The sequence below is a fragment of the Fringilla coelebs genome, assembly GCF_963513975.1.
Source record: "Fringilla coelebs genome assembly, chromosome: 25".
Taxonomy (NCBI): Eukaryota; Metazoa; Chordata; class Aves; order Passeriformes; family Fringillidae; genus Fringilla; species Fringilla coelebs.
The window spans coordinates 961,330-987,104 of record NC_140051.1 but is presented as its reverse complement, the minus strand read 5'-3'; the positions used below and the strand labels follow the sequence as shown (position 1 = coordinate 987,104).

General features: G+C 64.8%; 3 protein-coding genes across 4 annotated transcripts; 1 reads left to right on the top strand and 2 right to left on the bottom strand.

The window, feature by feature from the left end:
* Positions 1 to 12: 12 nt before the first annotated feature.
* PCSK7 (proprotein convertase subtilisin/kexin type 7) lies at positions 13 to 13,487 on the top strand. Its single transcript, XM_084221447.1, has 16 exons — positions 13 to 74; positions 1,018 to 1,470; positions 1,860 to 1,994; positions 2,383 to 2,548; positions 3,504 to 3,594; positions 4,136 to 4,190; positions 5,239 to 5,377; positions 5,914 to 6,014; positions 7,922 to 8,089; positions 9,143 to 9,250; positions 10,120 to 10,222; positions 11,238 to 11,394; positions 11,483 to 11,577; positions 11,704 to 11,797; positions 12,042 to 12,159; positions 12,304 to 13,487. Exons 2-16 carry the CDS (start codon positions 1,030 to 1,032, stop codon positions 12,706 to 12,708), a joined length of 2,376 nt encoding a protein of 791 aa, XP_084077573.1. The 5' UTR covers positions 13 to 74; positions 1,018 to 1,029; the 3' UTR covers positions 12,709 to 13,487.
* Positions 13,488 to 13,937: 450 nt separating this feature from the next.
* TAGLN (transgelin) lies at positions 13,938 to 17,072 on the bottom strand. Its single transcript, XM_084221604.1, has 5 exons — positions 17,020 to 17,072; positions 15,341 to 15,539; positions 14,876 to 15,053; positions 14,692 to 14,794; positions 13,938 to 14,470 (listed from the first exon to the last, which is right to left on the bottom strand). Exons 2-5 carry the CDS (start codon positions 15,518 to 15,520, stop codon positions 14,329 to 14,331), a joined length of 603 nt encoding a protein of 200 aa, XP_084077730.1. The 5' UTR covers positions 15,521 to 15,539; positions 17,020 to 17,072; the 3' UTR covers positions 13,938 to 14,328.
* A 785-nt stretch (positions 17,073 to 17,857) lies between these two features.
* SIDT2 (SID1 transmembrane family member 2) lies at positions 17,858 to 24,731 on the bottom strand. 2 transcript variants are annotated; one of them, XM_084221594.1, is made up of 27 exons: positions 24,270 to 24,731; positions 23,969 to 24,090; positions 23,683 to 23,844; positions 23,537 to 23,582; positions 23,342 to 23,443; positions 23,181 to 23,264; positions 22,927 to 23,038; positions 22,772 to 22,837; positions 22,569 to 22,662; positions 22,386 to 22,441; positions 21,917 to 21,988; positions 21,760 to 21,834; positions 21,507 to 21,569; positions 21,051 to 21,172; positions 20,887 to 20,960; positions 20,728 to 20,794; positions 20,523 to 20,596; positions 20,280 to 20,403; positions 20,064 to 20,181; positions 19,855 to 19,991; positions 19,670 to 19,778; positions 19,511 to 19,587; positions 19,363 to 19,409; positions 18,999 to 19,104; positions 18,790 to 18,900; positions 18,594 to 18,707; positions 17,858 to 18,511 (listed from the first exon to the last, which is right to left on the bottom strand). In XM_084221594.1, the coding sequence occupies exons 1-27, from the start codon at positions 24,474 to 24,476 to the stop codon at positions 18,449 to 18,451; spliced, it is 2,604 nt and encodes an 867-aa protein (XP_084077720.1). In that variant the 5' UTR covers positions 24,477 to 24,731; the 3' UTR covers positions 17,858 to 18,448. The 2 variants fall into 2 exon arrangements, with proteins under 2 accessions (XP_084077720.1, XP_084077721.1); XM_084221595.1 differs by lacking the exon at positions 21,507 to 21,569.
* Between the last annotated feature and the right edge of the window lie 1,044 nt (positions 24,732 to 25,775).

The following is a 25,775-nucleotide window of genomic DNA, read 5'->3' as shown; positions in this document are numbered from 1 at the left end:
GCCCCGCGCCCCGGCGGATGTGACGCCGCTGTCAGCGGCACCGGGGTTCCGGCGGCGGCGGTGGCTCATGCCCGGTGAGCGCTGCGGGGCGGCACCGGCGGGCGGCGGGGTCCGGGCGGCGGGATGCGCACCGGGCCGGGGAGCGCCGGCCGCGCTGCCGGCGGCTCCCCGCGGGCCCGGGCGGGGGTGGCGGAGGGGAGCGGGGGTGCTCTGCCCGGCGGTGACCTCCGCGGTGTCCCTGGTGCCGGTGCCCGGCGGCGCGGGGAGCTCTGCCCCCGGGGCGCTGCGCGGTGCCGCTGCCGGGGGGCATCGAGGGGCGCTTAAAGCTCGACTTGGAGGGAGAGAAAGCCGGAGCTCGGTGTCCCGCGGCAGCCGCAGCTGATGAGTTGTGTCAGAGGGGCATGGACCGGGTCGAGGGAGGAAAAGGGCCGGCGGTGTCGAGCTCCGGGCACGTCGGAGGCAGAGGGATCTCGGGAGGTGTTTTCCCCGCTCTGCGGTGCCGTGGTTTATGGACTGCGGGTTGAACCGGGGCTCGGTGGTGACATCTGCCCGTGCCAGGGAAAAGCACGTTCCTCCGGCCGTGGAGCAGGTGAGGAACGAGTTCGGTGGGGCTCCTGCAGAAGAGGAACCGGCTCTTGGCTGCCCACGTAGCATGGCGGTGCCCGTGGTGTTTGTTCTGGGGAGCCACGCATCAAGAGTTTCTTATCAGTTCCTTATCAGAGGCAAGAGGGGGAAGTGGCTGCTCCTGCCAGCCCGGCGCGGTGTTTCCTGGCCCGGGGCTGGCGCCCAGCAGGCAGGGCAGGGCAGGGCAGGGCTGGGATCGATCCCTGCCCAGCCTGGGTGTGCCTCCCGTTCTGAACCGCTGGGAAGGAGCCGCCGGGGTTTCCCGGGAAGGGGATCTGCCGTGCAGCGGGTGGGTGGCAAGCCCCATGGGGCTCTGTGGGACCTTCAGGTGGCCTTGGCCACCACGTCTCTCATCAGGAGGGGTTGTCACCAGTTTCACGTCTGCCCTTGCAGCCCGCCTGTCTGATGCCGCATTGGAGGCGGGGAGCGCCGCTATGGAGTGCGGGGATGGAGGCCACGCTCTGCATCCACACGTGCCTTTGGCTCAGCGCTTCCTGGATCCCCCTGGCCTCGCCGGCCCTGGACGCTGAGAGCCGCCACGGGAAGCTGACGTGGGCGGTCAGCTTGGAGGCACCCGAGGAGGAGCTGGAGCAGCGGGCTGAGGAGCTGGCCCGGAGCGCGGGGCTGGTGAACATGGGCCGTGTCGGGGAGCTCAAGGGCCATTACCTCTTTGCCTACCAGCCCCACGGCCACGCGGCGACTGAGCACGAAGCCATAAGGAGATCCGTGGACACTTTGTTTGCACAGCACGACAGCGTGCGGTGGCACTCGGAACAGAAGCTTCTGAAGCGCTCCAAGCGCAGCCTGCACTTTAACGATCCCAAATACCCCCAGCAGTGGCATCTGGTGAGTGGTTTCCCAGCTCCTGCTGTGCTCCCAGGCCCAGGCTGTCTGTGTGGCATGTCATGCAGGAGGCAGAGCAGCCTCTTTCTGTTCTTTTGAGAGGAGGGAGCTCACTGAGAGCTCGCCCTGCGGCCACATGCTCACTGTGATAATGGGAGGAAGCAGCTCCTGCAGCTGGTTGTGCACTGGTGGCACTGGGGTGGGCAGAGGGCTTTGGCTGGAGCACACTGTGCCCTCCACCTCATGCCTCCATTGTCAGCCTCAATTAATCTTCCCTGACTGTCCTGTGAGTCCTTCCTGTGCTGGCCCCAGCCCTACACATCATGTCCAGTGCCCCCAGGAGGTCCCCTCAGCGCTGACCCTGTCCCCTCACTGTCCTTTCTGGTGCGTAGAACAACCGCAAGAGCCCCGGGAAGGACATCAACGTCACGGGCGTGTGGGAGCGGAACGTGACGGGGCGCGGGGTGACGGTGGTGGTGGTGGACGACGGCGTGGAGCACACCATCAAGGACATCCAGCCAAATTACGTGAGTGCCTGTGCGGGCTGGAGGCCGGGCAGTGTGACAGGAGTGTGGGAATCCAGCCTGTGCTGTCACCTTGGCTCAGCCAGGGCGGAAAGTGCCAGCAGCAAACCTTTCCTGGGAGGTTCTGCACCCGGGTTTTGGGGTTACCTGCCTTTGTGCCACCCGTGGGAGGCAGCTGGCATCCCTCTGACCCGCAGCAGTGCCTGGAGCTGCCTTGGTTGGTCCCTTCCCCACAGCAGCAGATAGCAGTGTTGAGCAGCAGCCCTGTGAGGAAGCAGCCTCCAAGCTGATGTCCAGCCTGTGTTTCAGCCCGTGTTGTGTTCTCTTAACGCCTGCTTTTCCCGGACTGAGGAGAGCAGAACCCCAGTCCTGACCGTGGGTCTGTTTCCAGAGCCCAGAAGGCAGCTATGATCTGAACTCCAACGACCCTGACCCCATGCCTCACCCCGACGAGGAGAACGGGAACCACCACGGGACGCGCTGCGCCGGGGAGATCGCGGCTGTGCCCAACAACAGCTTCTGCACGGTGGGAGTCGCCTTCGGCTGCCGCATCGCGGGTACGTCGGGCTGCCCTGCAGCCCCTGCCTGCCTTCCACAGCCCTGGGCACTGCGATATCGCCAGGACGTGCCTGAGCTTGGCTGGCCCTCGCTGCTGAACCAAACAGCGGCACGGTGGTGTTTCACCCCACAGACACTTTTGGCCATGGCTGGGTGGTGTTTCACCCCACAGACACTTTTGGCCATGGCTGTGTGGTGTTTCACCCCACAGACACTTTGGGCTGGCTGGGTGCTGCCCTGGGCACGTGGGGACAAGTCCAGGCATGCAGGAGCTCTGGTGGTGCTGGGATGGAGCCTCCCCCCATAGCAGGGGCTGCTCCTCAGGGTTCCCTCTGCCAGAGAAGCTTTAGGGCGATGGGAAAGGAAAGGAGTGGGTTCTGCTGGAGGGTTTGGATCCAGAGCTTTATTCTGGCCCACAGCCCTCTGAACCCACAGCAGCTCCAGCAGAACTCCTGACCCCGTGGCTGCTGCTCCTTTAACCCCGGGAGAGGGCAGGGAAGGGGCAGGGAGCCACCAGCCAGGTACAGGAGGGGAGGTCTCAAGGGACAAAGGACACCTGGATGGCCCAGTGCCCCCCGGGGGTAGAGAGCATCCTTTGAACCTGCCAATCACTTCTGAAATTCCAAGACTGGCAGACAGTGCTCAGTAGGGGTGAGGGAGGGGAAAGGAGAGGTGACTGACACACCTGGGAGAGAATTATCAGAGGAGGGACTGCACAGCAGGCAGAGGCTCCCAGCTGGCAGAAGCAGGGATGAGCTCATCATGTGCCCACAGTGCAGGGAACAGGAGGGTTTGCCCCAGATCCAGCAGGACCTGGCGCTGCCTCAGCTCTCCAAAGCTGGGCTGGCCTTGCAGGGTGAGCACAGCAGGGCAGCCTCGAGCCAGGAGTCTGTTTGCAGTTTGTGCAGCTCACGTGACCCATGTCCCTCACGTCCCTTGTGCTCTGTCCTGCAGGCATCCGAGTGCTGGACGGGCCCCTCACGGACAGCATGGAGGCCATCGCCTTCAACAAGCACTATCAGATCAATGACATCTACAGCTGCAGGTGAGCCTGGGACCCTGAGCTGGCTGCCAGCCCTGCTCTGCCTGGGGACGGGCTCACAGCTCACGGCTGAGTGCTCACACCAGCCCCCATCCTCCTGTGGCTGCAGTTAGCCTTGAGGCACCGCAGTCCTGTTCCTGGAGACTGTCCTGGGCTCTGCACAGCCCCTGCAGTTGTGAGGTGTCCCTCTGTGTGCTGCTGCAGCGTGTGCCCTGGGCTGGCTGTGCTGGAGGGGGCACTGTGCTCCCCTCTGTGGTCAGGCAGCCCCGGCTGAGCCGTGTGACAGGGACTGGAATGTGTGAGAAGCCGCTTGTTAAATAAAAATCAAACGTTTGTGCACTGGAATCTGACCCAGGGGCACAGTGCAGACACGACAGCCATGTCCCAGCAGCGAGGGGCCATCCTGATGGGTGGGAAAGTGCAGTGCTCTGCAATCCCAGTCGTGGTGCTGGGAGCAGCTGGTGGCTGCTGGGAGCTCACTGTGGTGGCAGGAAGAGCCGCCTGTGGCTCCTGGGGCTGTCACCTCACGTGTTTCTCCTTGCAGCTGGGGTCCCGACGACGATGGGAAGACTGTGGATGGCCCCCACCAACTGGGAAAGGTAAATGCCAGCCCCAGCAGCCCTGGGGGAGCCTCCAGGCCTTGTGGCTTGTTGCCTGCCCGTTCGGGGGGGAGGGACATTGCTGTGACACTCTGCACGCCTGCGTGTGTCCCTCGGTGCCGGCGGAGGCTTCCCTGGTTGGGAGAGGTGACGCTGCAGCAGGAGGGCAGCGTGCAGGCCAGGCAGGACAGGATGAGATTTCCAAGGAGAGGCTGCTTCCAGCAGGGAGAGGCTCTTTCACAACCTGTGAAAGGTGTGGCACTGACGGCTTGTGCAGCCCACGGGGTGCTCTCTGCTCAGGAGTTGGAGCTTTCCCTGGGCTCAGGGTGGCTCTCCAGGCAGGGATGGTGCCTTTGGATACTGGGAGTAAATAAGGGGGGGTGGGATTGCAATGGGAGGAAGAGTCAGAGCTGAGGCTGCTCCTTCCCAGGCCATTAAGGTTTTCTCAGAGCTCCTGTGCTGCAGAGCACACCCAGCCTGCCTGTGCTGCAGCAAGGGGTCACCGAAGGGCCCCAAAACCAGCAGTGGGGTGTGGTTCTGCTCCAGTGCTCTTCTGCTGTGCTTTTCCAACCACAGCTCAGCAGTTCCTGCGCCCTTCGGAGCAGCGCTGACAACCGAGCTGTTTGCTCACCATAACAAATGGTTTCCAGTTCTGCAAGTTAATTTATTCCCTTCCTGCCTGCAGAGACAGCTGGAACAAGCTCCAGGACACAAAGCACAGGGAGAGCTCGCTGTGCCACAGAGAATGGGCAGAATGTGCCTTCATCTGCCAGGGGAGGGAGAGCAGGGTGGTCACTGTTCTTGCTCATCCCTCAGACGTGTCCTTTCCCTGGTGGGAGCAGTGTCTGGGCTGAAATGTGTTCCCAGGTGGGGCCCGTGCTGTGCTGTGTCCCAGCAAAGGCAAACCCCACGGTCTGTGGGGCTGGGCAGTCAGGGAGGGGCGGTGGCTCTGTGTGGGGAGCCCTGATCCCACGTGCTGGGCTGGCTGCTGGCAGGAACCCCTGGGATCAGTGTGGAAGGAGCCCCCCTGCCCTGTCCCTCTCCGCAGGCTGCCCTGCAGCACGGCGTGATCGCGGGTCGCCGCGGCTTCGGGAGCATCTTCGTGGTGGCCAGTGGCAACGGGGGCCAGCACAGTGACAACTGCAACTACGATGGATATGCCAACTCCATCTACACTGTCACCATAGGTGAGCCTTCTGTCTCCTCCCCTCCCAGCCTGGAGCAGTCAGGTCATCCCAGAAGCACCGAGCCTGCCCAGCTGGGAGCTGCTGGATGGTGGGAGCCTGTGGGGAATGCCTGGGAACAAGCATGGCAGTGTCTGGGGTGTGCTGGGCTTCAGCCCCCATGCCTGCAGTTTGCTACTGACCTACAGAGCAAGAGGAGGCCAGAGAAATTCCTCCCGGGGCTGTGACAGGCACTGCCATACCTGGAATGCAGCATTCCCATCATTTGTGTTAGAGGAGAAGTGTGTAATCCACGTTCTGCAGAGCAGAAGCTGCGTGAGGGGCAGGAGGTCTGTGTGACACTGAGCACAGTGAGGGATTCTTTACCGTGGCTGCCCTTCCTGTAGATCTTCCAGGTGGGCAATACAGGCTTGGTTCTGATTGCCCTGCCCAGCTCCCAGGCACATCTGGCAGGAGAGGCTCTTAGGGGATCAACACCCTGAAATCCCAGCAGTGGGAGCAGGGCAGTTTCACACGGGGGGGCTCTCCTGTTTCCCCAGGAGCTGTGGATGAGACGGGCTCCATGCCCTTCTACGCTGAGGAGTGTGCCTCCATGCTGGCTGTCACCTTCAGCGGCGGGGACAAGATGATGAGGAGCATCGTGAGTACCTGTGTCCCCTGTCCGTGCCCTCCTGGCCACCCCAGGGACAGCCAGGACATCACTCTGTCCCCTCTGATGTGCCTTTTACCCAGGCCCTGCACAAACAGAGGGAGGCTCCTGTTTCTCAGCCCCTCACTCCTGCCCAGCCAGCCGCCCTCGCTGTGCTCCCAAGGGATGCTGGAGCACAAAGGGCAGGGAGAGCATCAGGCTCTTTAAACCACTTGGCCCCAGCTTCTCTGTTGTGGCACGTGGGCCTCTCCCAGTCGAATTTTAAAGAATATTTTTATCAGCTTTTCCCTTCTTTTGCCAGAAAACAGCTTCTTGTCAACAACACGTCCTTTCTGCCCGAGCCAAGCAGCCAGGGCTGTTTTTCCCACTGCAGGCCTGACCCAGGCTGTCCCTCCCTTGGTGCCAGCCTGCCCCCACCCCAGTGGTGTGACCCCTTCCTGTCCTGTGGGGCCAGCAGGGACTGCAGAGCCCACCCACCCCAGGGCAGCTTGGGGGAAACATCACTGGCTCCTGATATTTAGGGTTGGGCTGTCCATGTTGGGAGGATCTCCCACCAGGACAGGACTTCCCAAAAGCACTTTCCTGTGGCTCTGTGCCTGCCGCAGAGCAGCTGAATCCAGGCTTGTCACACAGGCTGGAGAAACCTGGGGAATGGGCAGAGCCTGGGGTCTTCAGGCACCTGGCTCAGGGACTCAGCCAGCTCCTCCTGCAGCCCAGAGCCAGGGCAGGGATCTGTGCCCAGCCAGGGCATGGCACAATCTGCCACAGGGACAGTAAAACCCAGAGCAGAGCTGGTTCTTGCTGTCAGGAATCACTGCAGTTGTCCCAGGCTGGTTTGGAAAGTGCTGACCCTGGGAAAAAGGGAACCAGCGAGGGCTGTGCTGCATTCCATCATGGGCTCCAGGCTCAGGGGCTGGTCTGGCTTCCCCCAGCACGGTGGGAGTGCTTTGGAGGTCACAAATGCACGTTCATTTTAAACACTGGCTTGATGGGACGCTAACAGGGGAGCTGGCACTCCATGGGGCAGCCAGGGCGAGGTGCACACGTAGCCTGGGGACAGCCTGTACCACAGGGGCTCCTTCAGCCAGCCCGTGCCCTGCTAAACCCCACACAGCCCTTTTCAGGAGCACAGGCTGCTCCTGGGCACCCTGGAGCTTGCTGCAGTGCTGCCAGAGTTAACTCAGAGTTAATTTCCCTGCAGCCATCTGCTCCAGCTTTTTTTTTTTTTTTTCTTTTACCAGACCATAAACTTTGTGTGGTTTCCTTAATGGGAAGAATTTAATACGGCTTCTGGCACTGGATGTGTTTGCTACTGAAAGTTTGTGCTCTCGGGGTGCTCTGTGTGGGACACTCAGTGTCCCAGCGTGAGCTGGAGCCACTCACAGCTGGAAAAATGGGATGGAGTGAAGCAAAAACACAAGAAACCCTTCAGATTTGGGGCTTTCTCCCCACGAGGAGCAGAGGGAGATGGATGCACTTGCTTTGCAGTGAGGTGGCACAATTTGAGAGCTTCCTGATGCCTCTTCAGAGGCTGTGTGTGCTCTGCAGAGTCCCATGTGGCCCCCCTGCGCTCTGGCTGTGACACTGATCAGCAGTGGCAGTGAGGAAGAGCCCAGACTGTGTCTGCCAGGAGTTTCCCACAGAGTTGCTTCGTCAGGGCTAGTTTCCCTCTCTCTCTCCAAAGGGAGCTGTCTCCATGCATCGTTTCCCACCTGGGATCACTGTCCCTGCCGTGAGGCTGTCCCAGGGCCCCTTCCTGGCTGTGAGCAGGGACAGTTGTGTCACAGGCCGAGCTCGGGCTGGCACGGCACGGCTCGGGGCCAGGAGCGCACGTCCCTGTGCAGCCACCCCAGCCCGGCCCGGCGGCCTGAGCGAGGCTGTCCCCCATTCCTCGGCAGGTGACGACGGACTGGGACCTGCAGAAGGGCACGGGCTGCACGGAGGGGCACACGGGGACGTCGGCGGCCGCCCCGCTGGCCGCGGGCATGATCGCGCTGATGCTGCAGGTGCGGCCGTGCCTCACCTGGCGCGACGTGCAGCACGTCATCGTCTTCACCGCCACCAAGGTGAGGGCCTGGCCCTCCTCCTCCTCCTCCTCCTCCTCCTCCTCCTCCTCCTCCCTCCCCTCAGGGCTGCTGCAGGGTGCCGGGGCCGTGCTGAGCACATCCTTGTTTGTGTCTGCTGCCCCTCCATAAATCTCTGCCTCGTCTGGCTCTCCCCTCAGCCCGTGTTCCTTCCAGGAATGCGGCTGAGGCATTTTCCCCTGTCACAATAATAAATGGGCTATTTGCCTCAGGAATGCCTCCATCTGCCAATGTAGGGGTCTTCCAGGGGCTCAGCAGGTTCCAGGGGCTCAGCAGGTTCCAGGGGCTCAGCAGGTCCAGGGGCTCAGCAGGTCCAGTGGCTCAGCAGGTTCCAGGGCTCAGCAGGTTCCAGGGCTCAGCAGGTGGGGCTGGCCCAGCCCAAGGGCTCACACCTCTGCAATGTCACCTCATGGTCCAGGCAGTGGGAAACGAGCTCTGCCCTGCCCTGGCCTTTCCTGGGCTCTCCAGAGAACTGGGCTCCTGGAAACCGGCACAACAGAGCTGGGCAGCAAACACAGCCCTGCCCTTCACCCAGAGCAGGAGTGGGAACTCATTGGAGGGATGGGGCTTCTTCCTCACCCCTCTGGGGAGCAGGAGTCCGTGTCCAGCTGATGCTGTGCTCTCTTTGGCATGGGACAGTGTTTTCCATAACTTCCAAGCCAATGTTGCCAGAGCAGTACAACACAGTAAATGATGGGACCCAGATCTGTCCTGCCCCAGCTCTTGGTGATTTAAAGGATTCAGTTCCTTCTCTCCAGGGCTTCTGCCGTGCCACAGGCAGTGGTTTGGGCAGCAGGGAGCAGCTGGGATGTTTCAGAGCAGAGGCATTTGTGCCCTTTCGTGCAGCTCCATTTCCTTTCTGAGGAGCTGGAAGCTGCTTTGTCCTGGGTTTGTTTCAAACAAAGATCAACCTGTTCCTTTCTAATAAGGCCATGTGGGTTTGCTTCCCCACCCCTGTGGGATGTGTCTGGGCCTCCTTCCCTTCAGGCTGCCTGAGTCCCCCAGGTGAGCAGGGCACCCTGTGTGTCTTTGCAGTACGAGGACCGTCACGCCAAGTGGGACACGAACCAGGCTGGCTTCAGCCACAGCCACCAGCATGGCTTCGGCCTGCTCAACGCCTGGAGGCTGGTGAACGCTGCCAAGGTAACGCCCTGCCCTCCCACACCTGCCCTGGGGGCAGGCAGAGCAGCCCAGGCCAGCCCCATGGCAGGGACAGCTCCTGTCCCACTGACACCGGGAGGTGACAGCGCTGCGTTCAGCACTTTGGCCACCATCCTGCTGGCCCTGCCTCTGAGGCTGCTTTGGGTATGAGCTCACGAGGCTCCCAGCAGTGCCTGAGAGCTGCCCCCTGAGAGCTGCTGCTCTCCAGCACTATATATAGCCATGGTGAGGGCCCTGATCCACGGCAATGGGAGCAGCCCCAGCACCTTCCTCCCTCCGCAGGGGCAGCAGGGAGGGTGTCCTGCCCCCAGAACCAGGCTGTTCTCAGCTGCCAGCTCTGGGGGAGTGGTGTGCTCACAGCAGGCAGAGGCATCCCCATCTCTTCCTCCTCTGTCACACGGAGCCCAGGGCACGGTCCCTTTGGCACTTGGTCCCAGCTGTGTGTGGAGCTCTGTGCAGCTGTGCCAGGTCACTGCCACTCCCAGCTGTGCCCCTGGGGTCACAGGGTCCTCCAGGCTGCTCCCTCTTTCTGCAGGCACTTGGGTTCTGCTGTTCCCTGTCCCCAGGGTTGGAGTGGAGCAGCCTCAGGACACCACTCAAAGCCAGCGTGACAAACCCAGAGCTGGGGAGTCCCAAACCTTGATCAGCCCTTCTGGCTCCCAGACAGTGACTTTCCCTCCTTGCCTGGGCATGTGGGCACTGCTCCCATCCCTGGGGTGTCCCAGAGCACCATCAGAGAGGCCCCGTGGCCTGGGCCCACGTCAAACACAGGAGCAGCCTGTGGGAGCTGGAGGGATGGGTGTGCAGGGAGGCTGCAATCCGTGCTGAACCCTCTCTCCTTCCCCTGGCAGATCTGGGAGTCCGTGCCATACCTGGCCTCGTACGTGAGCCCAGTGCTGAAGGAGGGCAGGAGCATCCCGTGGCTCCCTCAGGAGCTGGAGGTGGCCTGGAACGGTAAGAGCAGGTGTGCCATGGAGAGCAGAGCCACCCTGCCTGTCAGAGCAGGTGTGCCATGGAGAGCAGAGAGCAGAGCCACCCTGCCTGTCAGAGCAGGTGTGCCATGGAGCAGAGCCACCCTGCCTGTCAGAGCAGGTGTGCCATGGAGAGCAGAGCCACCCTGCCTGTCAGAGCAGGTGTGCCAGGGAGAGCAGAGAGCAGAGCCACCCTGCCTGTCAGAGCAGGTGTGCCATGGAGAGCAGAGGGCAGAGCCACCCTGCCTGTCAGAGCAGGTGTGCCATGGAGCAGAGCCACCCTGCCTGTCAGAGCAGGTGTGCCATGGAGCAGACCCTGCCCTGCCATGTGGCACAGCTGGGCAGGACCAGCCCTGGGCTGCAGGAGGCCAGGAAGGGGTTAACTGCTGGGCTGCCTGGGCTTTTTCCGCTGCCCATCCCCAGGGGATCCCGTCCCCACATCCCCATCCCTGCACTGATGTGTTTGGGGAGCCGGACGGGCTCAGGAGCGGGGCTGGGCTGGGCAGCGGCCAGAGCCGCTCTGCTGCCTTTGACCATTTTAGGAAATGCTGCAGCTCCCGACTTGGCCGGGCTGTGCTGAGCAGCAGCGGCTGCTCCGGGCTACCAGGGGCAGGGAGAGCTGGGCCCAGCCCTGCCTGGCCCCAGCAGGCCTGCACACAGGGGACAGTGCTGGCTCTGGGACATGCCTGTCCTGGCGTGTGCCCGCGTCCCCCCTGGCAGGGGCTGGGAGCACCCACCCAGCTCGCCCTGCTGCAGAGGGGCTGTGGTCAGCAGTCCTGGGGCTGTGAGCATTCCTGGAGCTGGGAACAGCTGGAGATGGGCTGGGCCAGCCTGGACACCTGGCTTCTGCTCCCAGCCCCACACAGAGCAGTTGGGAAGAGGCAGAGACCACGTGTGTGTCCTGTGAAGTGGCACCACAGCCCAGTGGGGCTGCCTGGCAGTGGGGACTCCATCCCAACGCCACCAGCCTTGACCAACCCCCCCCTTCCCTTTCCTAGTGACCCCTGCTGACCTGCAGCTGTCTGGCATGAGGACTCTGGAGCACGTGGCTGTCACTGTCACCATAACCCACCCTCGCCGTGGCAACCTGGAGATCCGGCTCCTCTGCCCCAGCGGGATGATGTCCCTGATCGGCGCCACCCGGAGCATGGACTCGTGAGCACCGAGGGCACGGGGCTGGGGCCGTGTCCTGCCTGGGGGCTCTGTGACCCCTCATGGGTTGTTTCCTCTCCCCCCTCGGCAGGGATCCCAATGGCTTCTCGGACTGGACCTTCTCCACGGTGCGCTGCTGGGGCGAGGAGGCACAGGGCACCTACAGGCTGCTCATCCGGGACATCGGTGAGTGCTGCCCTCAGGGCACCCTCAGGAGTGGTGGCAGCTCTGTGCCACGTCCCAGGGAGCTGCCAGCTCGTAGCCTGGTTGGCTCAGAGAGTTCCCCACTGGACCAGCCTGCTTCCTCCTCAGGAGACGACAGCCTGAGGCCGGGCACCTTGAAGCAGTGGCAGCTGACCCTGTACGGCTCCTCCTGGTCCCCAGCAGAGATGAAGGAACGGCAGAGGTAGGACACCACAGCTTGGGCTGCTGGTAGCAGAGGGAGGCTGGGGGGTTCATCCCTGCCTGTGAGCAGTGGGTGGGTTGGAGCCGTGTTGCTGCCAGGTGAGGCTGGGGCTGCCCTCACACCTCACAGGGCAGCCATGGGCTGCAGAACACCGCTCTGTGCTGAGGGAGATGCTCCAGACCCTTTGTGGGCATTTTGGAGGTCCCCCTTACCCATGGGAGCCTCACGGGGTCTCTGTCCCCAGGCTGCTGGAGGAAGCCATGAGTGGGCAGTACCTGAGCAGTGACTTCTCCCTGCCCTGTCCGCCAGGGCTGGACATCCCCGAGGAGCAGCGTTACACCATCACAGCCAACACCCTCAAGGTGAGCCTGCCTGCAGGCTGGGAGCCCTGCATCCCCCAGGATGAGCTGAAGAGCAGGACGCTGCTCTGTGCCCTCTCTGCTGGGCAGTGGGCAGGGCCCTGAGGGGGTTGAGAGCTGTGTTTTTCAAGGGTTTTCCCTCTGCAGACCCTCCTGCTCTTGGGATGCTTTGCTGTGTTCTGGACATTTTACTACATGCTGGAGGTTTGCCTGACAAGGAACGAGGTGGGGCTGGACCTGGCCTGCTCCAGCTCCAGCAGCTGCAGGTGGTACCAGCAGGGCAGGAAGCACCGAGCCCTGGAGAGCGACCTGGAGATGGAGTCGGTGCCTCTGTACCGGGAGAAGGACGTGGAGGAGGCTGAGATGGAGTGTGAGCGTCTGGAGCCTGCCCAGGATGGGGAGGAAGGGTCCTGGACCCCCACCCACCCCAAACTTTCCAGCAATGGCAGAGCTGTGAGCTTCCACGAGGCAGCCCCCACTGGAACGGGGTTCCTGGGCCAGGAGGCATCGACTGAACTCCTGGGGGAGGACAGGGAGCACCAGCCCTGCTGACTGGGGCTGGGCTGGGCCCTCCCTTGGTACGACCTGCCTGGGCTCAGGAAGCACAGACTCATTCCTGAGCCTCCACGGACCATTGCCACTGTGTCCTGCGGGAGGTGGTGTTGGAAGGGGCTTGGAAACAAGGAGAGAGGGCTGGTACTGGAAAAGGAGCTTCCCTTCCCTCCTCCTGGAAAACAAAGCAAGCCTTAAACCCTTTCCTGGTGGAGCCTGCCCTGCTGGACGCTCAGGGCACCGTTGTGAGTGGAGTGCCATTCCCACCGAGCCCCTCCCTGCCGCGGCAGCAGGGCCGAGACAGACGTGTCCCTCTGTCCCTGATTTCTGCAGAGCCAGCCTGGAAGAGGCAGCCGGGCCCCAGCAGCCGCCTCTGCAGGCAGGGACCCCGCAGCACTGGCATTTTCCCGGCCTGGCAGCCGGCCCCTACCCACCAGTTATCCCAGTTTAGAAGCAGGGAGTTATTTCACTCCTCTCCAACCAGCGCTTCTCCCTGCCCCCGTGCTCCAATCCTGCTGATTCCTCCTCTCCTGTGGGCACAGAGCAGCTGTGGGGCGGGGGAGGCGGGAGCCAGCCTGTCTGGGGGCACGATGGGGCTGTCCCTGTGCCACTGGGCACTCTGGCAGCAGGTAGGCCTGCTTTGGGCTGGGGAGGGGAGCCTGAGTTGCTCTGGCAGTGGCTCGTCCGAGCACGGTTGGCTCGTTCACATGTCTTTGGGTTCGGTGGTTTATTTTTTTAAAGCTGGGGTTTGTTTTTTAATCAGCAAAGCCCTTTTGTGTAGCTTTCCAAATAAAGCCTGAAAAACCCTCCTCTCCCCCATCCATCACTCTTCTGCCCTCCCAGAGCTTCCTCACTGTGGAAAAATGTGTCACACAGCAGCTCCCAGCCCTGGGGCCGGGGGGGGGGGGGGGACCCAGGGCTGGGGTGCTGCATCTGGGGGGCTGTGAGCCCTCTGTGCCTGGGATAAAAGGGGCTGCTCAGGCAGGGGGAGGCGAGGGCTGGGCCAGAGCACTGGAAGGAGCAAGGACAAAAGTGGCTCTCATGGTTCAGCGAGGAGAGGGCAGAGTTTTCCAAGCCAGGCAGGGAAAATCCAAGCTCCAGCTCTGGTTTTCCCAGCTTTGGAGGTGGCAGAAGGAGCAGGTCCCTTTTAGGGAGAAGGACTTTGTCTCTGCAGGTGCCATCGGCCAGCCGCAACAGGGCGGGCAGCAGGAAACCTCGTCAAGCCACGCTAGATGAATATAACCTTTTAATTTTGACAAAAACGAAGTACAAAACCGAGGCCAATTCTCTCTTCTCCCCGTTGCAGGGATCTCTGCGGCGGTGGCGCGGGGCTGGTGCGGGCGGCGGGCGGGCCCGAGGGTACCGGCGAGGGCAGGGCCGGCTGGCGGCGGGGGTGCGAGGCCGGGGGCTGCCGGGGGCAGGGGCTGCCCGGGGCACGGCGCTGGGGGCTGCGGCCCCGGGGCGGGGGCTGCGGCGGGCAGCGTGCGGCCGCTGGCGGGGCGATGGGGCTGGCGGGCGGATGCTCCTCAATAAATACCAATGGATGGGCGGCGGCGCTGGGCCGGGGGGAGCGGAGACGGAGGTCCCGGCTGGGGAGGGCTGGGGGCGGCGCGGCGGCGCCTAGCTGATGATCTGCCGGGGCCGGCCGTAGCTCATGCCCGCCTGTGACGCTCCCTTGTTGCTGCCCATCTGTAGCCCGATGATGTTCTTGCCCTCCTTCAGCTGGCTCTCGGTGAACTCCCGCTTGTGCTCCTGAGCTTTCCTGCGGGGCACAGGGAGAGGCCGTGGGGCACCCGCACCCCCGGCTGCCCGGGAGCCACCCCCGATCCCCAGGAATACCCCAGCCACCCTCCCTCCCCAGCTGAAAGTTTGGCCTCCCAATTCCATGTGCTCCGGGGTGCTTCCAGGCACAGCAAAGAGCCAGCTCTGAGCAGCCGCAGGACGAGGGAGTCCCCGTGCCCAGCTCGGCACTCCCCCACTTACTTCATGAACCAGTTGGGGTCCCCGTGGTAGTTCCCGTCGTTCTTGGTGACTGCCAGGCTGCCCAGGGCCATCAGCGTCCTCTGCACCGCCGCCATGTCCTTGGCTGCCCAGGGAGAGAGAGCGTGAGGATGGGCACAGCACAGCGACCCTGGGACCCCCAACCCCTCCTGCCCCCCTCCCGCACCTTCGAACAGGTCCACGGTCTGGAAGATGTCTGTCTTGACCACGCCGTAGTCCTCGGCCGCCTTCAGGAACTGGGCAATCTGTTCCATCTGCTTGAAGACCATGGTGGGCGGCGCGTCGGGGATCTTGACGGGCTTGGAGCCGTCGGGGTAGAGGCTGTTCACCAGTCTGCTGAGCACCTGCCACAGAGGGGAGCCTGGGCTTGCTGCGCTGCCCTTGGAGCTCCTGGTGCTGCCCTCAGAGCTCCCCGTGCTGCCCTTGGAGCTCCCCACACTGCCCTTGGAGCTCCCCGCACTGCCCATGGAGCTCCCCACACTGCCCGTGCAGCCCCCCGTGCTGCCCATGGAGCTCCCTGTGCTGCCCTTGAAGCTCCCCATGGTCCCCATGGAGCTCCCCATGCTGCCCTCAGAGCTCCCTGTGCTGCCCTTGGAGCTGCCCACGGCCGCCCAGCCCCAGCCCCACTTACGATGCCGTTCTTCAGCCAGACCTGGAAGCCCAGGCGGCCCCGCTCGGGGCGTCCCACGGCAGCCCCGCACTGCGCCACGATCCACTCCACCAGCCGGTCCTCCAGCTCGTCGTCATACTTCTTCTCGATCTTGGACTGCACATCCCTGCTCATGCCATAGGCTGGCCCTTTGTTTGCCATGGCTGCTGCGGTGGGAGACCTGGTGGCACGACAGGGACGGTCAGGCTGTGGAGATGCTGTCTCCTATCCAGGGGCCCCACAGACACCGTGCTGTTATTTGCCTGCCACTCTGCTGCAGTGGGGACAAGCCCTTCCAACTCTTCCCTCGCCCTTCAGCTCCATCCAGGTGTGTTTGGAGGAAAATTCACCACCATGACCTCCAAAATCTGCCCCGACAGACGGTGGGTGTCCCGGCAGAGATGCCTCATCCCCAGCTCAGACTGCACACAGGAGCAGCCTCATCCCTGTTCCTGCCAGCTCTTGGTTGGCATGGATGTCCCTGGCGTGACCCATGCCAGGCTCCAGGGGGCAGGGTGACCACGTCAAGGCTGGCTGGCTGTGGCACAGTAGGGTGGCCGTGGCACAGCAGGGTGGCCATGGGATGGCCTTGGCACAGCAGGTCCGGGAGCCGGGGAGGAGCGTGGGTGAGGCGGGAGCAGCGGGAGCCGTGCCCGTGCCCTTGTAAGGACATGCTGCGGGCAGTGATGGCAGGTAGCCGGCTGCAGGCAGGTCCCGAGGGTGCCAGGGAGGATGCCAGGGAAGATGCCAGCAAGGAGAGGCTTTGGGAGTGGCAGCCAAGCCTTTGGTGGGGCTGGCATCGCTCCTGTCTGCCCAGCTCCTTGCTTGGCAGGAAGCCTCCGGGTGCCTCCAGGAGCAGTGTGATGTCCCTCAGTCACACCCGGCCTCCAGTGGGCTCCCCCTGACCGCGGGGCACCCCGGCTCCTGCGGGCTGGGCTGAGACCTGGCACAGCTCAGTGTGGGAGACGACACCGACCCCGCTTGCTGCCAGCAATGCAGGGGTGCCCCCCGAGCCCCGTGGTTAATGTGGTGAAACCCCACGAGCCCTACGGGCAGCCTGTGCCCAGACCCCATCATGGGCACATCCCGTGATGCTACAGCTGCCCCAGCCAGTCCCGCTCCGTGCCCTGGCCCGACCTGGCACAGTGGGGTCACCCAGGGCTCCCTCGGCCACACGGCATTGCCTGTCCCCGGGCCCGCCAGCCCCGTGCCCATCTCCCGTCCGCGCCGAGCGGCGGGCAGATACGGGCACTGGGGCATGGAGCTGCCCCTCCATCGCTGCCCGGGGCCCCGCACGGGCCCTCCGGCTACCGCGGGGACCCGCGGGTGCACAGCCCCGCCGGGAACGCGGTCCTGAGGGGAGCAGCAGGACAGAACTCCAGCAGTGACCCCAGCCCGACCCTCCTCCGGGGAACAGCATCCCCATCCCGGGGAGCAGCATCCCCATCCCGGGGAGCAGCATCCCCATCCCGGGGAGCCGCATCCATCCGGAGGAGCAGAGTCTGCGGCATCCGGGGAGCCGCAGATCGCAGTCCCGGGAGCGGCTTCGCTCCCCCAGGTACAGGGTCTCCATCCCGGGGAGCAGCACCCCCGTGCCGGGGGCTGGCGTTCCCACCCCGGGGACCCTCCCCGCCGCCCCCCTCCCCCGCGGCAGGACTTACAGGCGGCTGTGGACGGAGCGAGGGCGATGCTCGGCGAGGGACCAGCGCACTGCCCCGCGGGGACCCCGACCGTGTGCTAAAAGGCGGGCGGCGGGACGGTGATGTCAGCGGGGCGCGGAGCCCGGCCCCCCCCAAACCCTCCCTCCCGGGGCGTCCGGCCCCGCAGCGCTCCATGACTCCATCCCAGGCACCATATTTGGGGAAAGACTCCGAAAAACAGCGACGAAAGCCCGTGCTGGAGCATTCCCCGCGTGCCTCCGCCCCAGCGGGGCCGGGGCCAGGGCGGAACCGGGCCGGGGGCTGATGGAGTAAATCCTTTTATAGCCAGGCGGCAGCGCCGAGGGCTCCTGCTCTGACTTCATGGCTGGTTTTCCCGTGCGCTCACCGCCGGGAGCCGGGCCGGCCGCACAGGGTGCCCCCGCGGGGATGCTGCGGGGGCACGGGTGACACCCACGGGGTGCGCCCGGGGCTGCCGGGACCGGCAGCGAGGCTGCGGCATCCCGCGGGCACCGCGCCTGGGCAGCCCGCAGATCCCGGGATTCCCTCTGCCCCGCGGGCATCAGCCGGAGCGGGTCAGGGCACAGCGGGGCACGCAGCAGCCCTGGCACCGGGCTGCGAGGATGCCCCAGCCCGCAGGGAACTTTGCTGCCCGCCAAGTGGGACCCCCCGGGCATCCCTTACCCACCTGTGGGGCTGCCAGTCCCCCCGTGACCCACAGGCCACCCCCACCCTCCCCACATGCACCATCCAGGGCAGCATTCCCCAGCCCCCGCAGCATCTCCCCCCTCCCAAAATCCCGTGGGGAGAAGGGACCCCTGGCAGGCAGCAGAGGCACGGGCAAAGTGCAGACACTTTAATGCGAGTCCCTTCCCAGCAGATCCCCGCGCGGGGAGCGCGGCACCTCGGTGGGGAGCGGCGGGGGCCCACTGCGGCCACCCCTCCTGGGACGCTCCCGGAGGAGACACGAGTGGAGCCCCTCCGGCCACTGCCACCGCCGTGCTGGCCCCACGCACCCCCCCACACCCACTCGACTCAGGCACTGAAGAGAGACCCACACCCACGTGCTCGGGGGGCCGCGGGGCTGCTGGCACGGAGCTCGCCCCAATCCCTGCCCTGTGCCCCCGTGCCCACGGACACGGAGCAGCAGCAGCAGCACCTTTTCCAGTGTCACTTGCCACAGAGGACGGATGCTCTGGTGGCCCCCCAGCCCCATTTTTGGCTGTGACGGGCCCAGGGATGGGCACAAAGTGCCTGGAGGGACCCGGCTGACGGGAAGGAGGCAAACCAGAACCCCAGGGCTGTGTGGGGAGGGGGACAGAGTGGCTGGCAGGACCTGCAGCGCAGACATCCCTCCCCAGGGGTGGGCGCCCCTCCCGGGGCCGCAGCCGGGCGTTTGGCACAGTCCCAGGGCAGCGGTGGCTGCAGGCTCCTAGAAGACGTAGATCTTGTCCCGCTGGACACAGTCCAGGTCATCGTCCAGCGTCAGCAGCACCTGTGGGGCGAGGGCAGTGAGGGGAGCAGGGCACTGGGGACCTGGGGACAGCGGCTGCCATGCCTGTGGAACCAGCACCTACCAGGAAGGAGCCGAACATGGCGATGGAGGAGAGGAAATGCCAGATGTCGTGGTCGTCAAAGAAGTCGAGCAGGATGCAGTCACGGTTGTGCTCCCGGGATTCAGCTGGTGTTTTCTGCCGGGCACAGGGCCAGCGTCACGGTGCCTGCCCATGGCCACCCTGCCCGCCCCGCTGCCTGTGCCACCCTCCTGCTCACCTGCCAGGTGCTGAGCCCCTGGAAGAAGAAGAAGAGGGCGAAGCCCCAGACCACGGAGGTGCTGATGATGCAGAGCAGGGGGATGAGCTTGATACGCTCTCCACTGCGGAGCTGCGGGAGAGGCCAGGGTCACCGTGTGGGCAGGAGCTGGCAGCAGTGCCCACCCCTGTCCTGCCCTGCCTGCTGGGGGCCAAGGGCTCAGCTCCCACCTTCATGATAATGTAGAAGGCGAAGTAGAGGAGGAGGTTGCAGATGCCGATGGCCAGCAGGTAGGAAGCAAAATCATTGGGACGGACAATGAGGCCGTAGGCAGCGCTGGGGAGGCAGGGACAGGCAGTGGGGTCAGCCTGGGGGTCCCCCTGCCATGCCCACTGTCCCCAAAGCCCCCAGGAGATCAGGCAGCACGTGGGGACCCCGGGGTGCCACAGCTGCAGGGGGACCTGTCGTGCTGGGCTCACAGCTGCCATGAGCTGCCAGTCCTCAGCCCAGGACTGGCCTGGACTGGGGTGGGGGCAGCAGCAGCGATGGGGAGAAGCAGGGTGGGATCTGGCACGTGCCCAGCTCTGCACTCACAGTGACCAGTTGATGATGTTCCCCATGACCAGGAGCACCATTCGGTCCTGCAGAAGAGGAGGGGGCTGTGAGGGGCAGCAGGCAGCAGCTCCAGGGGGCTGCCAGGGAGGGTCTCTGCAGAGCCACGGGCCCCGGTGCCAGCACTCACCACGTACATGGGCCCGCTGCACTGCCGCACGCAGTCTGTGTACAGCACGTGCAGGATCCTGCGCAGGATGCCTGAGTCTGCGGGGAGAGGGGAGGGGACATGTGACACAGGGGCCACCACACTGTCCCCTCCCAGCTCGCTCCTGGTGCCCCCCCTCACCCAGCTTCCAGCGGCCCATGTAGTACAGCTGGGTGCTCAGCAGCAGCGTGGCCACGATGTGGATGACGGAGAAGACGATCCAGAAGGCTGTGTTCCCCTTCCCAAAGACCTGCAGGGCGAGCGGGGGGCGGGCAGTGAGCCCTGGGGGCAGCCAGCCCCCCTCCCTCAGTGCCCACCACACTCACCACGCCCACCACGGAGAAGAAGATGACGAGGGCCAGGCAGGCGTAGGCGCTGTAGGCGCTGGCGTTGATGTCCGGGTGACGCTTCTGGTAGAGCTTCAGCATGCAGAGCCCCGCGATCATGTACATGAAGGAGGTGTCTGGGGGGGCACAGCGGTGAGAGGGGCGTGGGTGGCCCCGCTGTGAGTGGGGGGGACCGGGGGGGCACTCACCAAACTGGAAGTTGGTGTAGTTGGGGCAGACGTGGTAGCAGGCGCTGAGCAGCCCCTCCATCATGAGGGCGGTGCCCATGGCGTAGAAGAGTCCAAAGTGCTTGGGGATGCCACACTCCTGCGGGGCAGAGGAGAGGGAGGGAGGGGGAGTGGGGGGTCCTGGCGAGCTGAGCCCCCCCAGACAGCTGGAGCCCCCCAGGCAGCCCCGTCCCTCACCAGGGCGTGGGCGTCGTTGCGCAGCAGCGCGCGGTTGTAGTTGATCTCGCGCTGCAGGATGATCAGCAGGAAGAGCAAACCCAGCAGCACGTAGCCCAGGTTGCTGAGGATGTTGTTGAAGGCGCTGCGAGGGGCGAGTCCCAGTGTGGGTGCTGTGAACCCCCTCCCTCCCCGGGGTCCTGCTGCAGCCCAGCCCTGGGCACAGGGGACCCCCAGCCAGCCTCCACCGTCCCCCCAGCCCACCTGAGGTTCCCCAGTGGGTGGGCGCACAAGAAGTTGTAGTAGCAGATGTCCTGGTTGCCAGTGACATTCACCACCTGTGGGCACGAGCAGGGCAAGGGACACAGGGGGCTCCCGGGGATGTCCCCACCATGCTGGGGAGCATGGCTTGGGACTGCAGCCCCCAGAGCTCCCGGGAGCCCCTCACTGCTGCCCTGGCCACACTCACCGTCTGGTAGGTGATGACGAGCTGGATGACGGGGAGGGCGTAGAAGACAGCGATGGTGGCGATGTTCCTGGGAGAGGGTGGGGCTGTCAGGGGGTCCCTGCTGTGCACGCCAGGCTGAGACACGGCTGGGTGCCCCCCTCCCCACTGCCTCCCACTCACCAGAAATAAATCTGGTACTTCTTCCGCAGCACCCGCTTGTCCTTGCGCGCCAGGTCGGCCACACACAGGTATTGCTGGAAGGAGAGGGGGGTCAGGGGCCTGCCTGGCCAGCGGGGACACGCTGGGGCTGGGGGGGACACGCTGGGGCTGGGGGGGACACGCACCTTGGTGCGGATGACATTCTTGTCATAGTCGATGTCAGCCAGCGTGTCGTAGTCGTCCTCCTCCACAGAGCTGAGCGAGTCCAGGCGCGGCCGGCTGGCCACGTTCTCCAGTGACCGCTCCCCTGCGGCCGGGCCGGGGCCATCAGCAGAGCCCCGGGGCCAGCCCGCCTCGGTGCCCACCCCGCAGAACCCCAATCAGCCCCAATTAACCACTGGGCTGCCTCCCTGCCAACTCACACTGGGGACAGGCTTCAGCTCCCTACAGCCCTGCCCTGGGGACAGGTGTGGCCACGCTGGGGAACACCGAGGGCCGGGGGACAATGTCCTGCTCTGCAGCCTCTCAGGTGCTGCCCTTGCTCTGAGGGAGGGGAGCGGGGGTTCTGTGCCCTGGGCACAGCCTGGGGCTGGGCAGATTTCGCCCTGATTGGCCCGACCCTGCCCGGTACCAGCATCTACCCATGGGAATGCTCAGTGGCCTCGTCGGGGCGGAGGGCGTGCGCCGCTTGAACTGCTCCTGCCCTTCAAAGGAAAGCCAGAGTTACTGAAGCAGAGCTCCCTGAGGTGTGTTACAGATGGAAACCCCGCTGGGGGCTGCACGGAGGGGCCAGCAGCCCCAGGACCCTTCCCAGAGATGGAGGGGACAGAGCCAGGATGCCACCGGGCACGAGGCTCCGCAGGGCTGCGGCCACAGCAGGGCCCAACAACTCACCCACGTAACTGTAGGAGACTTCTGCTGAGCCCAGGCTGTCTGTGATGCCCTCGGTGCTGCTGGAGGAGCCGTTCCCTGCAAGGACAAGGTCAGGCAGAGGGTGGGCACAGCCCACAGGCAGGGGGGTGAGGGACAGGGGACAGTGTGTGGCACTCACCGAAGGAGCCGTAACCGTAGCTGTCGTAGGGGCCGTGGTTCAGGAAGGAGTCGGGGATGCTGCGGGAGTGACCTGTGGGACAGGAGGGTCCCTGTCACCCTCTGTGACACCCCCGTCCCAGGGCTGCAAGGCCATTGGGCACAAAGCAGCTCCCACCACCCCTGCCCTGGCACAGAGTGAGCTCAGAGCCAAGGACAGAGCTGGCACCTACCCAGGAGCGACGCTGGGAGTCCCCGGAAAGCCACGAGAAGAAAGAGATAGACCTGGTGAGATGCACAGCCCCAGCACAGCCCTGCCAGCCCCACAGCAGGGACCTCCCTGTCCCCCTGACACTGGGATTTACCCCCAGGGACTCAGGGGGATACTCCTGCAGAGGCAGAGGCTTTGCCACAGGCTCAAGAGGGCAGAACAACGAGGAATTCCCCAGGCAGACCCCTCCAGGCTGCTGGCTGCTGCCTCCAGCCCTCACCTGTGTCCAGGCTGGGTGAATCCATGGCTGCCAGGAGCCCCTTCCTCTTGTGCTGCCTGCCGAGGGAAGTGCCTGTCAGCCCGCTTGTGCCACTGCTGGGGCCAGGGGACAGCCCCAGGGTGCCCAGCAGGACTGTGCCCATGGGCTCAGCACCCAGAGGAGCAGCAACAGCCAGGCACTCACCGGCAGCTCTCCCAGCAGGCGATGAGCAGCGTGAGGATGTAGAAGGAGAGGAAGATGCCGAGGCAGAAGAGAACACTGCGCACGTAGGCCTCGGCTGTGCAGAGCCAGGACAGGCCCTCAGTGGGGATGGCACCTTGGGGGCCCTGCCATGGGTCCCCACAGAGCCCAGCACCCCCAGCACCCACAGCCCCTCCCAGACTCACAGGTGATGGCAGGTGACACCATCACCTCCAGTGTCTTCTGCCGGTTGTGCTGATCCACGGGCTCATCTGGAAGAAGGCAGGGACAGGGCTCAGCTCTCTGCCCTGTCCCCAGCTTGTCCCCACACAGAGCCCGCGGTGGCAGCCCCATTGCAAACCTGGAGAGGCATTCTTGGAGAGGGGGTAGTAGGGCAGAGCCCCCCCGCACGCCTCATCCTCCGTCTTCACCACCACCACCACATAGAAGCTATGGCTGGGGAAATCCTTCTTCTGCAGCAAGAGACAAGGGTCAGCAGAGCCCAGCAGGGGTCTCCCATGCCAGAGGTTATCCCAGGGACATCCTCTGTGGGCTCTGGCAGCACCAGGCAGGGACTGGGCACAGCTCAGCCCTGTGGCACGGCCCCGTGCCCACCTGCACCGTGATGGCCGCCTTCTTCGTCATGGTCTGGTACATCCCGATGAAGGCCACGTTGTTGTCCAGGTCGTAGACGGGGCACTGCGGGGGCAGAGGGGCCGTCAGCCCCTCTGGGCACCACGGGCCAGCCAGAGAGGTGACGCACTGCCCAGACCTACCAGGATGTCCTGGATGGAGATGACGGAGCAGGGGAAGGCCATGGCTGAGGTCACCTTCACGATCACCGAGTCCACCTCCTCGGGGAACTCGTACTTGAAGTACTGTGGGGAGAAAGGGCCATTGCTGCCACGGTGGCCACGCTCCCCTCCTGGGTGCAGACCCCTCCCGTGCCACGCTGTGCTGGCTGCCCTCACCTGCGGCTGGGCGGCCGTGGCATTGAAGCTGAACCTTTCATTGGTCCTGCAGAGAGCACGGGAAAGGTGATGGGTGGCGAGGGGGTCCCTGCAGCCCCCACAGGCAGCAGGCAGGGAAGGGGACAAGGGCGCGGGGCTCCCCTCACCGCAGCACAAAGTTCTCCACGCGGGTTACCCGCAGCTGGTAGGAGGTGTTGAGGGACAGCGTGGAGACATCCACGTAGAAGTTCTGGGTCTCCACCTCGGCCTTGGTCTGTGGCTGGCAGAGCGTGCGGCTCACCTCCTGGTAGGCGTATTTCCGCTGGTACCTGGGCAGGGAGAGCCCAGGTGTGTGCCCGGAGGTCCCACCCAGGGACCACTGCGTGGGGCATCCCAGCCTGGGCAACTCCTGCGTGGGGAAGGAGGAGTCCCTGCCCACCCCCTGGTACTCACAGGCCCCGGAGTATGAGCGGCACCTGGAAGGAGACCACCGCCTCCTTCTGCCTCACCACGAAGAGGACGGGCTGGTCCTTCTGGTCCGAGAGGACATTGACTGACACCCGCACGCCCTCGGTCTGCGGGGACAGGGGCAGCTGAGGCGTTGGCCGGGCAGGTCGGGCCGCGGCAGCTCGAACCGAAGGCTGGACTTTGCTCGGCCGCCGTGGCAGAGGCTGCCGTGCCCGGCGCACCCCGCAGCCGCCCTGGGCACGGTCAGCCCGCGGGGGACGCGGCGGGGGCGACCACCCCGGCTCACCCTATTCCTGCGGACGCTGTGGTTGAAGGCGTAGATGTTGAGCATGTTGGCGTGCACCCAGTCGCTGTAGGTGGTGTTGAACTGCGCTTCCTTCTCGTGCACTCCGGGGTTCCCGTGGGGCAGGGACTGGGGCCGGACGGGCGGCGGGGGCAGCAGTGCCCCGGCCAGCAGCGCCCAGGCCAGCACGGCCGCCCCGGCGCCCGACATCCCGCCAGCATCCCCGGCCAAGGTCCGCGGGGCGGGACGGCACGGACGGGACGGAAGGGACGGGTCGGGACGGGACGGGACGGACGGACGGACGGGGCGCTCAGCCGGGGCGCGCCCGGGCGCGCTGCCCCATGGCCGGGCCGGAGCGGTGCCGGGCGCGGTGCGGGCGCTGTGCCGGGGCGCGGAGCCGCTCCGGTGCCGATCCCGGTGCCGGTCCCCTCTCCCCTTCCCGTTCCGCACCGCGGTAAACACGGACCGGCGGTGACGTCAGCCCCGGCGCACGCCGAGTGCCCGGCCGGGGAAGTGACGCGGCGGGCGGGGCGGGGGGACCGACCCGGGCCCGGGGGACCGGCCCGAACCCGGGGGACCGGCCCGAACCCGGGGGACCGACCTGAACCCGGGGGGACCGACCCGAGCCCGGGGGGACCGGCCCGAACCTAGGGGGACCGGCCCGCCCGGGAACCCCCGCCCCGGGGCACCGAGCTCCGTGCGCGACCCCGCGGGGGAAGCCCGGCTCCATAGAGAACCACGCAGGGGATGCCCTGTCCTACAGGGCAGCCCCTGTCCCATATAAAACCCCATAAAGGAGCCCTCCCTGCTCCATATGGGACCGCATTGGGGCAGCCGTGCTGTATAGGGGAGCCCCATGGCCATATAGGACCCCGGCTCCAAAGGGGAGCCCCTGCTCCATATGGGATCCTGTGGAACCCCACAGAAAAAGCCCTGGTTTGTAGGGCAGATCCTGCCCCATATAGAACGCTGTAGGGCAGCCTTGTCCTGTATAGCCCCTGCTCTATAGGAGACCCCATATGGAGCCCGGGCCCCAAGAGGGAAGCCCCGGTGCCATGGAGCACTGCAGGCACCCACCCAACCCCTTGCCCAGCCTCCCTGCTCCTAAAGTCCGTAAGGACATGGAAGAATCCTGTCAGGGAAGAGCTGGGTCTGCCCCATCCCTTTCTCCTGCTGCTCTCTGGATTCCTACTGGGGTTCCTGCAGTCTCTCTCGTTTGTTGCAACCTTCACTACCAGAGATGGAATAATTCAAAGTAATTTGGGAGTTTTCCCATGCTTGAGGGAAGCGGGAGTGATGCCGCACTGCATTTTTGGTGTGTCTCCCAAAACACCCCCCAATTCCAGCTGTTGCTGAGCCTCCTGCTTCCAGGCCTCTCTCCAACAGCTCTGTGACCTTTCTATCACATTTTATTTGCCTGCAGCTGGGGGTTTTGATTTAAAATCCCCCTCTGAAGGGGCTCAGCCCCGTGTCACCTCACTCAGAGCCACTTCCTCGGCTGGCTCTGAC